At 39.9% G+C, this 18,292-nt stretch overlaps 1 protein-coding gene and 1 long non-coding RNA gene across 2 annotated transcripts in view; one reads left to right on the plus strand and one right to left on the minus strand.

The window, feature by feature from the left end:
• The window catches only part of LOC107556310 (uncharacterized), a 12,743-nt gene extending 7,397 nt beyond the window's left edge, over positions 1–5,346 (plus strand). The window contains exon 4 of the long non-coding RNA XR_001605262.1: positions 4,371–5,346. This is a non-coding gene — a long non-coding RNA (uncharacterized lncRNA). The remainder of the gene's footprint in view (positions 1–4,370) is intronic.
• Positions 5,159–13,019, minus strand: scrt2 (scratch family zinc finger 2). Its single transcript, XM_016239386.1, has 2 exons — positions 12,229–13,019; positions 5,159–7,254 (listed from the first exon to the last, which is right to left on the minus strand). Exons 1-2 carry the CDS (start codon positions 12,380–12,382, stop codon positions 6,470–6,472), a joined length of 939 nt encoding a protein of 312 aa, XP_016094872.1. The 5' UTR covers positions 12,383–13,019; the 3' UTR covers positions 5,159–6,469.
• Positions 13,020–18,292: the final 5,273 nt, after the last annotated feature.

The raw sequence follows: 18,292 nt of genomic DNA on the forward strand, positions 1-18,292 counted from the left end.
GTTGAGTGAGCGCATGAGACGAGACGAGACGACGAAGAAGAAGAGCTGCTGTGCTGTAGCCTCAAATTTTTGGCATGTCTAGAACAGCGGTTCTCAATTTCAGTCCTCTCGTACCCCCGCTCTGCACATTTTGTATGTTTCTCTTATTGCTTCATACGTTTGTTATATTTGACTGTAAGTGCCCTGCGAAGTGGACATTTCCGCCATGATTCCAGTTTGAAGGGAGCGTATATGTTCCATACAAAGGGCATTTAAGTGTGCGAGACGTGAATTTAAATTGTATTTATTTACAGAGGTATATTATGTCCCACTTCACGCTTCTCTAGTAAGTTTCGTTTGTGTGTGAAGACGCTGCAGGCAGCGGCGCAGCGCAAATCTGTAAATGAATATTCCGAAGTGTAGTAAATTTCAACGGATTTCCCCTGCTCAGGGAGTAGGAAGCAATGGACACTGTGTAGGGAGCATGTCAATCGGAACACAGTTTATGCACGGAGCTCACTTCTAACGAGATGATCTGAATCAGGTGTGTTAACAAAGAGAGCCGTGCAAAACATGCAGAGCGGGGGTATGCGAGGACTGGGATTGAGAACCGCTGGTCTAGAACCATTCTTACAAGTACAACACGACGTAGCTGGGCGGCGCGGACAGATGCCGAACGGCGCCGCCGGTGTGCCTACACTCATAGAAAATAATGTATTTGAATTTTAAAAATGTGGCGCAACGCTGCGCTTCTCGTCCACTGCACGACCGCCTGAAACGCTGTCTTTTCACCTCCATGCCCAAACGTCTTTGTTTGGGCTTCCGAAAGCGGATCATGTCCGGAAACAGTGGTTGCAAACAGAGCAAGGGGCGTGGCAGTACTGAAACACCGTTTAAGCTGTTCACCAATCACAATGCACTGGGAAAGCTAACCAATCACAACACATTTTGTTTTTCGGAAGGCGGACCTTCATCAAAGCCGGAACTAATCGAGCCGTTTGTGCCAGCCTGGGGAGAAAGGTATTGTAATAATATAAATTATGTGAAAAATAATGCGTTTTTCGAACCACCAAGCATGAGAGCATGTTCTAGTACACCTCCAAAACAAAATCAAGACTTTGTAAAAGAGCATAATAGGACCCCTTTAATATAGTAAAATGTACGTGACATAATGAAATAATTACTTTGTAGGTTTTACATAACATTACAATTTAAATCTACTACATGGAATCACTCACAAAAAATAGTTTCTAGGGCCCACAAAAAAATAACTGATTTTACTTGTAAGTTTATACTATTTAGGGGACTTCTTAAGGGAGAAAGAAATTTTAAAAATTAAATTTTATTAAATACATTTTATTTAAAAAAACAATATGGTTTTGTTATGCTGATAAAATGTCAACTAAAAAAAAATATACAACCGTAATCAGTACTGGTCTGAGCAGCGGCTCAGGGTTTGAATTTATGAGTTTATATTAAGGTAAATGTTTACTAAATGTGATCATGGATGGATCATTTTGTACTAACTAACAAGTGTAACAGTTTGTAACCAAGTGTTTGAGAAAGTATTTGAAAAAACATATTTATCGCCTACTATTCTGACTGTTGGATGGTTCTTTTCTCAATCAATGTTTATGGAATTTATGACTCTGCCTGTACATGAAAGTAGTAAATCAAGAGCCGAACGTATCCTATATTTACATTTTTAGAAGCACCAGTTAATGAATATAGCATCCATTAAATCAATCGGTCAGGCAGAAACCGAAGCCGTGCTAAAACACTGTAGGACAGTGAAGGACATAACGGTCAACTCGTGTTTCCGGTTTCTTGGATATCAGTCCTCCTCTGTCCTGATGACAGTCTCTCTCCCTCAGCATCAGTAATCAGTCTCATTCAGCTCTTGAGTGCTGCATCTTGGTAAGGCCAGAGTGTAACATAAAATCAATGTTTCATTAACATTTAATGACTTGGACTGCCTTAACAGCACCAGGACAGATGCATGTGCGCCAGGTTTCAGAGTGACTTTAGCTGCTGACTTGATTACAGTTTGAATGTTCTTCCGATGATCGTTACAGCACTGTTGCTTGTAGGAAAAGCTGATCCCAGATCAGCAGCGCCATTGCTGAGATGTGTAGGTGTTGTCAGGGAGGAACACAGGAAGAAGTCGCTCATTCATTCTGATTTGTGACTCTGTAGTCTTGTGTTTGTGATCAGAATTTATATCCGTCCAACAGTAAGAAGAACAGACTACAAGCACAGTTCTACTAATGCAGGGGTTTTAAACTGGGGTTAGGGGTCCGTGAGTGGGATCTAAAAGCATCTAAAAGCACTTTCAGTGTACGTTTAATCCAAGAGAAAGTAAAACATTTAGTAAAATAAAAAAGAGGCAACAGACTGCTTGTGCTATTGATTTTATTGTTCATAAACATCACTATTGGCTTTACCCTTCATAACAGGCAAAATGTAATATTAGAAGTGGAAAAATCTTTACGGTTTTACACAGGGAGGCAGGAAGATAGAGAGAGAAGGCAAGGGAAAAGAAGAGAGACAATCTGAAATCTCTCAAGGACCATATGGAGGGCTGTGAGTTGCCTACCATATGCTGAAGGCTTTTGTCATGGAAATAAGTTTATTTTTTTGGCACTTCATATTATTGTTCAGCCAGGCTGGGCACTTCCACAAAAGAAAAAAAAAACAGGAGAGAAAAAGAGGGACAGAGACAAAGAAATATGTGTAAATCCTAGTGAACAGAGAGAGAATGATTAGCATTGTTAATATTGCTGGTAGCTACAGCAGGTAATGAGCTAATGAAGTCCCTGATCCTGTTCAGCCTGTCCAGGGTTAAACGGCTCAGAAAAGGTAAAAGCAAAGGGATCTGCTTGCATGCGGTGTCTCATTATTGCTGAGATCTATATACATACATATTTACACTTGCTTCAGAAAAAATGGGAAAAAAGCATTCACTTTCTCAGTCTCTTCAGTTATCTCACGTTTCTGAACATTTGTGGTAAAATGAACTTTCTTAAAACAAAGAGATGGTGGTAGTCCTTTGGAATAGTATTTAAAAGAGCTCATCTACATTACATCAAGCTTTGCATAATTATAATTGACTCTGAATTCAAGCCTTATTACAATGGAAAATATCCAGATGGATATTCATAACAGATAGTCTGTTGATTCTTCACAGCTGTGGGTGTGTCAGAAATATGAGGGGATGATTTAGGAAAAAAAGCAGGGTGAATGTCCATTAGGGTCAGAAATGAATAGGATTTGGAGCAAGAATACCACAAAATGTGCTCCAGATATTTAAAATGAGAGGATACATTTCTACATGATATATCTGTTAGATAACATTTGTATATTTTTCATTTATGCTACCGTTCAAAAGTAAGATGTAAGTAAAGTCTCTTAAGGCTGCATTTATTTGAACAGTAATTTTTAATTATTGTGAAATATTTTTTCAATTTAAAAGAACTATTTTAAATTTAATATATTTTCAAATGTAATTTATGTTGGCAAAGCTGAATTTTCAGCAGCCTTACTCCAGTCTTCAGTTTCACTTATTATCAATGTTGAAAACAGTTAATATTGCTGTTTAATATTCTTGTGGAAGCCATGATATTTTTTTTCAGAATTATTTGATGAATATAATGATTGTTTATTTGAATAGAAATCTTTTGTAAAATTCTAAATGTCTTTACTTTCACCTTTGATCAATTTAATCAGTTGAAACCCCAAACCTTTGAATGGTAGTGTTTGTGTGTGTGTGTGTGTATATATATATATATATATATATCATAATATTCTATTCTATTTGTCTCAGACACCTGTGTCTGTGACCTCACATTTTTTAAGTAAAAATTTTCCAGCTGTTCCAGAGGGTGCATTTTTAATTTTAATAGCTGTTATTATATTTCTGACACTGATGTCCATCAGCAATGAGTGTGAAATACCGTGCAGAACTCTGCTAAGACACGTTGAGACACAGCGTGCCAATGTACAAGGTCAGGAATGGGTGGAAAAGAGGCGAAGAGGAGAAGAAAAGCGGGAGGAGAAACTCATTACCTATTCCCCACAGGTTTTGGCCCATTACTGAGATTGTGCCGTCCTTTTTATAATATGCAAAACGCTGACAGAGCCTTTGGCTGGTGCTGCACGACCTTCCTCACAAGGTCAAACTCAGACTCAATTATGCTCTCAGACTACTGTCTGTCCACCAACACCTGTTAACCCTTTAGGGGAGTGGACGCAGCCTCGGTTCACTCTGACATGAGCTGCATCATATATGCTGATGCATATTGTCCTATGCAAGGTTTCATTCCTCAGGATGGTGCTAAATTTAATTTTATTATAAAATAAGCAGCTTTGTTTCCGCCTTTTCTACTTCACAGGAAAGACAGCAAGGAGACCGCTGATTTACACGGTCACATTCTGATTGCACTTCTCATCCTTTCATCTCCAAACATCTTTCAGATCTTTATTATACAGGCATCAGCACATTGGCGCCATATGCTCAGCTATTTCCATCAATGCTGCCATTAAGCCTCTATTTTGTTTCATCTCGGTCCTGAACCCAGCACTCCTTTCTCCCAAACACTGAATAATCCATCCTGATTGGCCGTTCAGGGGGTCATTATTTCTGGGTCTAGGATTTGGGACTTCTGTTTCACATGTCACTGAAACTCTGTCATATTCATGTCATCGTTTGGCGGCCGCAGCTTATGATGGGATTTATTTGGACAGCTAAAGCCAAATTCATGAAATATGTCATGCTGTGGGTTAGTCTTTTTATAATTGCATTCAAAACTATTGCCCAGACATAAGACAGTTATATTAAGTCTGTGATAATAGTAAAAATGATGTTAGAAAAAGGCTTATTGCTGTTGATTTTCTTATTAAAATGTTGTTTTAATTTGTAAGTACAAAAAGAACAAGAATTGTATTATCTGTCGAGTTTGATTTGCACTTTCAGGGATTAATATATTAATGAATGTTTTTGTTGGTGTTCACATGTAAAAGAGATTTCTCGATTACTAAATTGTTTGGCATTTGGCAATGAGATGAACTGTGATGTCACAAATGTGGGTGGAGTCACACATACACACCATATGTAGACATTCTGGATGGTCTTAGCAAGAAATGGAGTTCTAGAAACGACGAAATGGAGAGAATGACCTTTGAGATATTAAGGAGGTTTTTGTTTATTGCCCTACATTGACTGCTAACAGGACAGCTGTGATTATACAAGTTGCTGTTCCTAAGAAGAATTATTGCCCATTAAACAAAGCATCACACCTGAATTCATCTGCTTTCAAACACTGCATACCGTCCCTCTCAAAAAAAGAATAAAATCCCTCTACAGCTGAATCATGCATATAAAGATTTTCATTAAAGAGCAGCATCTTAAAAGTTAAACGGCAGTTCAGTATCCAATAACACAGAGAATAATCGACCAAATAAATAAATAAATAAGTAGATAGATAGATACATAAATAAATAAATACACATGAAATAAATAAGAAAATGAAAATAGTGCATAAATAAATACATAAATACTCAATAACATTACTGGAATGGTAGAAATGAGGTTTGTGTGATGGGCGCTTTGAGAGCGTGGACAGAGCAGAGGTTAGAGGTCATACCTGCCTCTGGGTGAGGTAATCATGGAGCAGGAAGACAAGGGGCGGAGCTCCAGGCATCTGGAGCACATGCAGTCTGTTTTAGTGTGAGGAAGCCCAGCAGAGCGAGCAGAGATGTTGTTGAAAGTCCCTGTCGTCCGTATTTTGAATGTTTCGAATGTTTGGAGATCATTGAAATGTTTAATCTTGAGTGCTGTTTCCTCCGTATGGTAAACACAGAGTGATGGTCGCTCTGTTCGAATAGTTACTGGACATGATTGGCACAATAAATAAATAAACAAATAAATAATGGAACCAAGAAACGGCAGGAAACTTTGAATATAAAAATAACAATTATAAATAAAATACCAAAAGTGTAACAAAAGTTTGTACCTTTTCAGAGGTCTACAATCTTTTTTTTTTTTTTTTTTTCAAATACTGTCATTATTCATATTTTCATAAAAAGTTCATGTTGGCAGTTGCAAAAGAATTCAAAATAAAAGAGCAGCATAAAAATACAAATTGATTTCATTTCTCAAAAAGCACAAACCTGTTGCTGTCTTTTTTGTCTTTTTATGATTTACTATAAAACATCAGGAATCTAAATATTATTACTATCGTTATTAATAGTATTATGTTCATAAAAATGTGCATGCCAAGCCTCATAATTGTACGTATCTATATGAGAGGGTCTTATTTTACTAAAGAAAAAAATCCAGCATTTATTCATTATTGTCTTCTTATTATTGGGTTGGTTTGGTTTTTTTCTTGGTGAAAATATTGCTTTCTAAAAAAGGGAAAGTGGGGTGTGTGAAGGGAGTCTCTGGGGGGATTTTTGAGAGCGTTAACTCATCTTCATCTTTTCTCTTTTGTTAATTCTCGGAGCCAGACTCGTCCTCGTCTCCGGAGCCTCTGAAGCAGGCGGACTCATAGTGCTTGTTCAGGTAGGACTTCAGCGCGAAGGTCTTATTGCAGCGCTTGCAGCTGTAGTGTTTGAAGGCCGAGTGCGTCTGCATGTGCGCTCGTAGGTTGGACCGGTCGGCAAAGGCTTTCCCGCAGTGGGCGCAGGCAAAGGGTTTTTCTCCCGTATGCGATCGCATGTGCCCCTGAAGCAGCCAGGGCCGGCTGAAGGCTTTGCTGCACACGTGACATTTGTGCTTTAGGTTATGAGTGAGGATGTGCATGGCCAGTGCCGGCATGGACACGTAAACCTTGTCGCAGGTGGGACACTTGCGTGCCATCTTGCTGTCAAGGCTGCGGTGGGTCTGCTTGTGTCTGCTCAGGTTGGATGAAGTGGCGTAGGTCTTTCCGCACTCATTGCAGGTGTGTCGGGAACCTCCGTTGTTCACCGCCGCCACTTCTTTCTCATCATCGGCAGCTTTCCTTGCTTCAGCGACCTCTCCCTTCCTCCTTGAACGACCGTCAGATATGAAGAACGCATCCATGGTGTAACCCTCGCTGAGAGATTCGCTCTCGCTGTTGAAGTATCCGCGGGCCGTGAGGCCGGACTGGGGGCTGTCCGGGTGCTCCAGGTCCGGTTGGCAGTACTCCCCTCCTCCGCTGCTGACTGGGGAGTACAGTGGATCTGAGCTCAGCTTCATGTCGGCCTGCTTCTCCTCTGTGTATTCAGAAGGGCTGATGCAATCCTGGATGTAGCCTGCAGCAGAGCAGAGAACATGAATAGGTTATTACCTCATTGACCTTTCACTTCTACACTGAACTCAAGGTGTAAAGCAATTAAAGACACAGATGAAGTACGCTACAGACACAATGTGAATGTCTGACACAACAAAATAAAAGTACAACAAGTGCAATGACAAATACACTGTTAAAAATAAAGGTCCTTTATTGGCAACTGTGTTTCCATGAAGAACCTTTAACATCCATGGAACATTTCCATTCCAAAAAAGGAAGAAAATGGTTATTTTGATTATTAAAATGTTCTTCACACAAAGGAAAAATAAAGGTTCTTTTAAGCACCAGTCACTGAAAGGTTCTTTCAGGATCCCAAAATAGTGTGGCATTGCTGCGAATGTTCCCCTTTTGGAACCTTTATTTGTAAGAGTGTAAATACCTGTTTCAGTGATATAGTTTGTATGGTGGAAACCAATTTTTTCTACAGATTTTTTATTTATTTGCCAATTACATTTTTATTAATGTATTCATTCATTCATTTTTTATTTAATTTGACATAATGTGACTTCTTATCTCAACATTGCGAATTTGTTTTCACAATATGAACTCTTAGCTCACAATTGTGACTTTACATATAGCAATGTGACTTTGTATCTCAAATGAGAGTTTATATTTCATAGTATGGCTTTATATCTCACAATTGTGATGTTATTTCTGATTTTAAACTTATTTATTTTTTGCTATGATGTGCAGATGGGCTTCCACAGTTTCTGATGGCTGTTTGAGGACTACTGCATAGTTCATTCATGTAAGTGTGTGTGTGTGTGTGTGTGAGAGAGAGAGAAAGAGAGATTGAGACCCAAAGGGTTTTAACATGGTTAATGGCTAATTAAGCAGGTTAACTGTGGTGGAAGCATAACTGTCTCTCTTTCTCTCCATTATCTGAGGCCTTCCTTAGAGTTTTGTGTTTATATGTCCACTGTGCACAGCATAATCTGTTAAAAGTGGAAGTAAAGAGAGGTTGACATTACTCAATAACAATACTGGAATGAATGGATTTAAACCGTTTTAAGGAAATCTGGACTTTACAAAACACTTTCACTTCTCTCCGAAGAGAACCGAAGCTCTTTCCCAGATTTCAAAACATTGAAATTGTTCCAAACATTGAAGTATATTACAAATGTATTTCCTAATACAGGACGTCTTATTACCTTTCTATCTGCTGAAGCAAATAAACTCCCTCCTAACTTCTCTAAACTGATTATGGAGCCCTCTGACCATTAAGAGCGAGTCTTAATGCATCGTGAGGGTCATTCAGGAGCTGCTAAAAGGATTTCTGGCAGCCGTGGGGCTTAGACACGTTTATTGCCATTGGAATTCCACCGACATAATACACCTTCCAAGGTGCCATGTCTTCAACAAAATGTTTATAATTAAATCTGTGTGCTAAAATGGAAACCCAAAAGGCATTAAATGCAGTGCAGTATCTGTCTAAGCTAGTTATACATAGAGACTGAAGACAGCAATGAGCAATAAGGATGCAGCTGGCCAGGAGAAAGATCAACAGGATCAGCAGAGAGACTGAGAGGATGTTATTTGGGACATATAACTACATTGTCCACACGTTGTCTTAGGGGTTTTTCATAATCATATTTTCTGTCAGAACATCTGACTATAGGTATTGTTACCAAAGTAAAACTGTGGTATTAGCAAAGAAAGAAAGAAAGAAGCTTGCACAGTTTGAATAAATAGCATAAATAATCTGAATATAACTATAATATAGTAATACAATCAATAATATAAAATAAGTAATTCAGTAATGCAATTGTCACGACACACACACACGAGGATTACCGGAACTAAGGAGCGAGGAGACGAGGAATATACGAAACAGTCTTTAATCCATGGAACACAGGGTACATAAACACAGGAGACAGCAGGAAACACATCCACGCAATGAGTAGACCAGACAAAAGGGAAACTGAACAGGCAGGAACTTAAATACAAGGGTAATTAATAGAACACAGCTGAACGGAATCATAATTAAACTAAACAAAGTCAGGAAAAAAAACAAATAAGGAAACACAGAAAGGCACATGAGGAGCAAAACACACTCAAAACACGGACCAGAGTCTGACAAATCTCCCCCCTCCCGGAAGGCACGTCCCGCGCCGTACAACATCCAATGGGGAGGGGGGGTGGGCTCTGGAGGCCTCTATGAGCAGGGGTACCGGACGGAAGGCCTCCAGGGCGGCACCCGTTCTGGTATCCATGGCGGATCTGGTAGCTCTGGGCGCCATGGCAGATCTAGCAGTTCTGGGCGCCATGGAGTCTTCGGAGCGGCCGGCGAACTTTACTTCGGAGCGGCCGGCGGACTTGTCTTCGACGCGGCTGGCACGCTGTAGTGAGCCGCGCCTGGTGGGCATGACAACGGCACGGCCGGCGAACTTGACTTCTGAGCGGCCGGTGGGCTTGTCTTCGATGCAGCCGGCGGACTGGAGTGAGCCGGAGCCCTACTACCCCCCCCCCCCCAAATACTTGGGGTCGCTTACGGGTTCCAAGGCCCTCCGTGGGCCATGACAGGGGACTGGAGCCCTCCCTGGGCTTAACTGAGGATCTGGAGCCCTCCCTGGGCTTAACTGGGGATCTGGAGCCCTTCCTGGGCTTACTGGGGAACAGGACCCCTCCGTGGGCTATACTCGGGAACAGGAGCCCTCACTGGAGCGAGCTATGGGGCTGGAGCCAACACTGGAGCGAGGTCTGGGGCTGGAGCCGACACTGGAGCGAGCTCTGGGGTGGCCAACAGGCCTTTCTTCAGAGCGGCCGGAGGGCTCGACTTCGGAGTGGTCGGCAGACTTGACAATGGCGCGGCCGGCGGGCTTGTCTTCGGAGCGGCAGGCGGGCTTGAGTGAGCCGTGGCCGGCAGGCATGACAACGGCGTGGCCGGCGGGCTTGTCTTCAGAGCGGCCGGCGTACTTGACTTCTGAGCGGCCGGCAGGCTTGTCTTCGACGCGGCTGGCGGGCTGGAGTGAGCCGTGGCCGGCGGGCATGACAATGGCACGGCCGGCGAACTTGGCAGCGGGGCGGTCCTCATACCGCGGGCAGAAGAAAAGGGAAAACAAAAGATGACAAAAAACGGAAATAAAAACACGGGAGAAGGGGCACTGCTTACTGTCTTGGTCTGGTCTTCTGTCACGACACACACACGAGGATTACTGGAACTAAGGAGCGAGGAGATGAGGAATATACGAAACAGTCTTTAATCCATGGAACACAGGGTACATAAACACAGGAGACAGCAGGAAACAGAACAGCATATCCACGCAACGAGTAGACCAGACAAAAGGGAAACTGAACAGGCAGGAACTTAAAGACAAGGGTAATTAATAGAACACAGCTGAACTGAATCATAATTAAACTAAACAAGGACAGGAAAATGACCAAATAAGGAAACACAGAAAGGCACATGAGGAGCAAAACACACACAAAACACGGACCAGAGTCTGACAGCAATATTCCTAATAAAATAACAGTATCATTATTTTTATGACTATACAGCACCAAGTTTGAAACAATAGATATGAATAGAATTAACTAGATAGAATTAAATACTATTGTGAATATAATTATAATTAAAATTGATAACATAAGAAACTATCTATAATTTAATAATATTAATAGAATCAACAATAGTTGTAGTAACTGAACTTTTGATGTGAAATTTTTTAGGGTTACATTACTGGCTGACAGGAGGGATGGAGTTGTTTGTCCTTTATTTAAAGAGCCCTGATGCTTGACCTTCAAGATGCAGCAAAAATGTCTTATGTATAATATGTAATTACAGGAACCGTATGCAAATGATTATACAGAACCATCAAGGGAAAATGATTAATATGCGTAAAAAAAAGAATGAATGTGTGTTTCCGATGTTGTTGTTGCCTATGAAAATACAATGCAATAACAGCATAAATGTAATTTTAAAAGGAGCAGCACTGCTTTAAAAGTTCATGTAAGCTTGCAATGACCCAAAAACAGATAAACAGTCTGTTGTGTTTTTTTGTAACAGGTGGGAAGATATCCCTCATGTCTTATCTTGCTTATCTGTGAAAAACACCATAGCAGGGCAGAGAGAGCCACACATCTGCTGCCGAAATCTGTCTGTGAGGACACAGAGCTCTCTGGACTCCCTTTAGTCTCTCTAGAATAGCTCAGTTTAGCTCAGCCTGTCCCATCATGTCCGCTCAGGGATGCTGGGCTTTACTCTGTGTGTGTGATGCTATTTGCCCTATTGTGTGTGTGTGCTGCTGCTGCATCATGTGACATAAGTCAGCGCTGCCTCCAGCTTCTCTTTCTTTTCATCTCCCTCGTTCTCCTTCGAGCCGTACAGTACAGTCCTCGGATGTCTCCAGTGGTGTCAATGATGGCTGAAACCCTACCTCCCCCTCCACCACTTAGATTCATGTAACCGGAAGCAGGAGAGTGAAAAAGAGAAATAGTGCGATGAGGCAGAAAAGGAGGATGGGGGAGGAGAGCGAGTAAGAGAGAGTGCTGTTGGGAGGGGGGAGGGTTTTGGACCGAAACTCAAGGGCAGTATCAGCTAAGGACAAACACATCAGCCCCACAAAGCAGCGTGTTAGTGTTAGCATTAGCTGTTAAACACAACAAACTGGTATCAAGCCCGCTTCATATGGCTTTATTCGCATAAGCTGATCGCACTGCGTGACCTGATTTGTGTCGGCATGAGTCAAAAAAACAAAAACAAACAAAGTCTGGGGGGCACAATGGAGGACAGAGCTGGGGGTGAAAGGATGGATGGTTTTACGGATTAGTTCGCAACAGAACGGAAAGCTTTATGTAACATCTGTTGGACTCTACGCACAATGTTCGAAACACACAACAGATATTTTTTTGTAGGCTATACCATTTGGGAACATCAAGCACATGAAGTGAAGCTACTGTATCTGTATTTAATAATAGATTTAGGCATCACACTCACCGTTTTCGCAAAGCCGGACGCCCAGGCTGGAGCGAGAGCGTGTGAAGGAGTCATCGAGATGATGGTGATGATGATGATGATGGTTAGACGCTGACACGGGAGATGAGGAGAAATCATCCAGTTTGATTTTCTTCACCAGGAATGAGCGAGGCATGGTTCACACACGGACGCACAGACGCACCAGAAATCCTTCACATCGGCCGCAGACAGAAAACAAACCCTGGTGAAAATTGTCCCGAATGAAATCCAGTGTATACAAAAAAAGATCCACGTCCCAGAAACTAAAAAAAAAAAGGTGACTAGATAAAGAAAAAAATGAAGAGCACGCAGGAGAAGAGAGAGATGTCTGGTGCCTGCTACTGTACACGCACACACACACACACATCCGCTTACGCTGCTGAAAAAAAGAAAAAATTCACTTGTTCAGCACTGGATAGCTCCTGGCCTGCAGCGGAGGCGGCTGAGAGGAGGAAGAGATAGAGAAGAGAGAAAGATAGGAAGAAAGAGAGAAAGACAGACAGAGACAGGAGAGACTGAGAGACTAGCTGAGATCAGCAGTCAGGCAGGTTTTATAGAGGCAGACGGTGGGAGTGAGATCAGGTGGTACATCGCAATGGAGCTGCTCAGCATTAATCCATCAAACATCCCTCGGGACACACATCACATTACTACTGAACCGTCTGTGCCTTCACACATGCAGACAGACAGACCCCCCTCTGATACGCTCCCTCCCCTTCCCAAACACCCCCATTCTGTGAGAGAGCGAGAGAGAGAGAGAAAGGGAAAAAGAGAAGGAAAGGCCTGAAATGTCACACAGTCTTAAAATGAGTTGATACAAAAACCAGCGTACATTCTGTTCTGTTCGGTTCCGTTCCGCGTCTTCTGTCCCGTCTGTCTGGCAAGCTGTACTCACTTCGTTTTGTTAAATCTGCAGTGTCATCTAGAATTTGTGTGTTAGCTTTTAGTTTTATATTTTTAGTTTTCATTAGAATTTTAGTTTGTTTTAACAATTTTGTTATGAGCTTTTGTCATTTTTATCAGTGTTTTTTCTACATAGATTTAGTTCATTTTTATTTCAATTTTAGTTTTAATCATTTTAAGTTTACAGTACTTTAGCATTTCAGTTATTTGTCAAAGCAACATTTCTCATTTTAATTTAAGTTTTCTAAGTTTAAGTTTTTTAATATGAATGTTATTTGATTTAAGCTTTATTTCAATTACGCAGAACATTTTTTAAAAGTTTTAGTTAATAATAACAACCATGTTTTAAGTTTGTGCAGATTCTTGGACAGTAGTAAATAATGATAACTGTTATGTGGAGAAATGTTAGACTTTATGAATCAATGCAATTTTGAAGCAGATCTCCAGTACAGTATGTTGTACACACACATACATTATCAGTGTGCACAATGATGATAAGTGCAGGCCACAGTTACTATGAATGGAGCTTCATAGGACAGGATGATGTCCGCATCTGCCTGCATGCTGCACCCTTTATGTTCTTCATGTCTTTGTGCTCACATGTAAAGCAAGTGTGAGTCTCTCAAACCGGCCCCCCATTCACTTAATGAAGTGTCTGAATACACCACACGCCACTCTCGCTCTCCCTCTGACCAGTTTTCTAAAATAATTATACACACACATATTCGATATATTTAGGATCATTTTTATTATATTATTTCAGATTGCCATAATATTATTTATAATATTTATTTATAATATTTTGTATATGCACATGCATTGAAATGTAAATATTAAATAAAATAAGATAAGATTAAAAAAAATAACTATTTTATAATAAAAGCAGGTTCTTTTTATGTTTGCAAGTATTATATTAATATAAAAATCTCTCTTCATAATTATATAGGTTACATTATATTCATATTATTAAATCACATTAATATTAATGTTTCATATACATATATATAAATATGTATTTGAGGCTTGTTTATTTTGCATATAGTCATATATTTAAGTAGATCTACATACTTTATATATTTACATTTATTGCAGCTGTTCATTACTTTATATGTATTACAAATATTAAATCATATAAAAATAAAGTACTGTATACAATCTATATGTGCATAATTCAGATTCTATATAATTTTATGAATATTGATATAATATTGGCTAATATAAATATTATTAATGGTTTGCATATATAGAATGTTTATATGTAATTGTTCATTTATGTATACATATTTACATATATGTGATATTATTAATCTTACTTATTAAATTATTTATTTGCATGTATCTGTGTATACATTAGATATATTTAAATTTTTATAATCATCCATTTGTTGCAATAATCTTAATAATCTGTCAAAATCACTGAAATTATCAACAAGTGAAATGTTACAGGTTGTGTGTGTGACCACCCAACCTCGTTCACACAAAGAGAAAAAATCCTGATCTTTCATTTGAGCATCTGGTCAGTGCCCCAGGACAGGCGGTATCCTCCACACCCCCACCCCCACCCCGCGCCTGCGGGCCAGAGGGCCAGAGGGCCAGATCAGGTCTGCCTGCTGCATGCTATGAAAGGCTTTGGGTTTCATCCAGTGATTATTGTTTGGGGTGATTTACTCAGTATCTCCATCTATCTCATCCTCAGATGAGGCTACTTTTTCCTCTCTCTCTCTTGCTCCATCACTCTCTTTATCTCACTCTATCCCTGTTTCTTCCTCCATCCCTCTATCTGGAATGCTTCCTGTTTCTCTGATCGCAGGTGTCTGATTCTCTTTGCCTCCGTTGTGGTTTCATTTATCCGGAAGGTTCTTCTTGCCCTGCTCAAAGGAGAAACACAAAACCCACGGTGGGAGATGCTCTCCACCTCTTTCCTCCTCCTCATTACTGTCTCTCTCCCTCTCATGTTCATTCTTCATATCCTGCATTCTCTCATTGTTTTGTGACTTTGCAATTCATAAAACAGCACGGTTCCTTTAAATGTTTCTCAGTGATAAACTGGATTAGGTTTGTTAGATTTATTAATTTTTTGCTCATAATTACACATTTTTTCCCTGTTGAGCAGCAAAAGATCAGGACTTTCTGAAAATTCTTTCTTTGGTATTTCATCATCTTGTGCATAAAAAGTAAAGATCAGGATATGTTGACCCAAAACTGCCTCTGTTTGTGCTTCTGCTTTCTCTGCTTCTTCACCATGATCCAAATTGTAACGTTTCATTGCTTTTAGCATCTCATTATTGACCAAATAGAGACAGTTCACTTTTTACTTAATCAGGTTAGCCATCATATTTAATTTGACATGAATGAAAATGAATATATTCTGAAATACAGAATGTAAAAGTGTTGGAGGAGTGTGAATGATTCTAATTGAATGGGATGACAGAAATAATTTATCTTTGTGTGAAGGAGAGGTCACTGGTGAAGAAGAATTGACACCTGTGGAAGGGCTTTACCTCTAATCACATCACTTCCTCTGTGTTTCACTCAGTCTTGGTGGATAGTAGAGCCTCTCTGGGGCTGAGAGATACGAGCACAGGGTTTAAAGATAAAGAGAGAGAGAGTATAGAACTCCAGGATATTAGAGAAAGAAAGTGTCCCTCAATCCCTCAGTCTCTAAAACAGGCTCCAGAGATGCCATTTTGGGCCAGATGACAAATGGCTCCTGTCTGCATCGCTGAGGGAGAGAAGCATGCTGGGAGACTGCTCATTTCCACATAATTACCCTCCTTCTTTCTCTCTCAAGATTCAAGTTCCCTCTTTCTCTACGTTGTCCTCCATCTCTCCTTCTATATTCTCTGTCAGTACTAAGAGAGTTTCTGCTCTTAGCCTGCATCTGCTCGACAAAAGCATGTAATATTGATTTGAATTTTTCTTGTTTGTAGAGCACTTTAAGTCGAAGTTCTATGACAGCATCATGTCCATCATCTAACTGGTCGAAACTGACAAACACTTGGGTTTCAGTGCAAAGCAACAGGTTTTGGTGGAATTAAAATAATATAGATTTATACTTTCTATATGCCCCTTTCTATCATTTTTTATGGTTTTTGGTCATTATTCAGATGCTTTGGTATATATATTATTGGTTGGAATTGTACTGAAATTGAAATTATTCTAATTTATTTAGACTTTTTTAAACAGTGTAGGGAAATTTTTCAAATTTCTAAATAAATAAAAAACAATTGTTAAAATAATATTCGAAGACAAATTGAGGACTTACCTCAGTTTAAATAACTGAATAAAAATTATATTCCCTGCATTGCAGGAGCCAAATATGTAATCTTTTTTCTTGTAGCTTGTAAACTATAAATATGTACTATACTAATTTAAAATGAAAGAATAATGGCTTGCTAATTCTTAACATCAGTGAATTTTATAATGGATCTAAAATGTAATTTAAAAAAGTAAGCTAAGAGCTACCGTTCAAATTTCCCGACATCTTGATAAACAACAAAAATGCAGCTGATTCGGCTCTTTTTTGTGTTGGGTCGGAGATGTTACATATATAATTGATGCCGTTAGTTCCTTCTCAAAACGTCTTCAGAGAATGAAGGACCCTTCAGCAATGCCTGCACTCAGCCAAATTACACTTAAGTACCTGCTCAATATTTTAACAGGACTCTGGAGTCGGGTGGGAGGGAGTTAAATGATGGGGTGTTGGACGCAGGTGCCTTTATGTATCACAGAAGCACCAGGCAGAAGCTCTTGATGGCACGTCTAATGGGCCTCTTAGTTAAATATGATCTATTCAAATCCTAAACCCTGAATAACCCGTTTAAACGACACTCTAACTCTTCCCACACACTAGATGCTCCATTTCATCACATTTCCTTCCGCTTTCATAGCTGTACGTTTACACAATATTTAGTTTTTCGGTGTTACCCATCGTGTCAACTTTAGCACCTAAAGGATCTCATTTTTTAAGAAGTAGTGCAGGATTTTGTTTACAAACTTCTTCCATGCAACTTTGAACAGTCAGAAGCACTAGATTAAGTGTCCGAGTCTGGAGATTCTTCTCTGCTCAGCCAGCCTGCAAAGAGAGCGTCATCATTACAGACCCACAATGCGGTCCAGAACAACTCTTCCGATTCTAGAACTCTTTCAGTGTCTGGAAGGTTATTTGATTTTTGTCTTAAAACATCTTTCTTAACACCTTAAAAATGTCAATGCACCTCAGCTCATAAAAGCCAAATAGACTTGAACCCACATAATCTGTTCAGATTGACTATTTTTTATGTTTGGGGTCACCAATTTTGACATAAACCTCATGTTTGTCCCTTAAATTGTACTTATGTAAAATTCATATACACTATCATTTAAAAGTTAGGGGCCTAGTTTTGTCTAAACAAATTAATACTTTTATTCAGGATTAAATTGATCAAAAGTGACTATTTAAATTAATTGCATTTGTTGCATTTAATATGCATGTTTTATATAATTGTTTGAGACTGTACGGTGTCAACTAATAATTACTAATATAAATACACAAGTAGGGAAATGTGGGATATTAATCCGTGCCCAAAATAACACTGAGATCAGACTAGAGACATGGTGGGCTGGTTCTGATCCTCTCAGTTTTGTTCTGGTGTTGATTTGCAGCTTGTCAATGAGCAAATTGACTTCAATCTTCTTGATTTTATTGGAGACTGACCCACTGAACCTAGAGATCTCTACACCTGCTACCCAAAACACACACACTTAAAGAGCTAAATAGAGGGAAGAGAGAGTGAAAGATGGTGTAAGCGTGCAGACGAGAGTGGTGCTGTTATCTAGTAAATCGGTCTGAATTGAAGCATCCTGCAGAATATGTGATGAGTGTGTGTTGTGTTTGAGTGTGTGATGGGGGTAGGGTGGCAAAGGAGGGGGACTCTTTGTTCCCAAATCCATCTGCTGGAACCTAACAAAGGGTAGCAAGGGAGGAGGAAAGAGAGGGAGACGGGGTTTAGGGGATGAGAAACACCACACAGATTGCCTGATGTTGAACGCTTGGTGCGTGTGTGTGTGTGTGTGTGTATGTGTGAATTAAAACAATTTAATCCAATGCTAAAGGGATGGCAATGTAAAAAAAACCTCAGCTGTCTGCTATATTGTTGTGGTT

This window comes from Sinocyclocheilus grahami, unplaced genomic scaffold (genome assembly GCF_001515645.1).
Source record: "Sinocyclocheilus grahami isolate Dianchi unplaced genomic scaffold, SAMN03320097.WGS_v1.1 scaffold564.1, whole genome shotgun sequence".
In the NCBI taxonomy this organism is placed as follows: domain Eukaryota; kingdom Metazoa; phylum Chordata; class Actinopteri; order Cypriniformes; family Cyprinidae; genus Sinocyclocheilus; species Sinocyclocheilus grahami.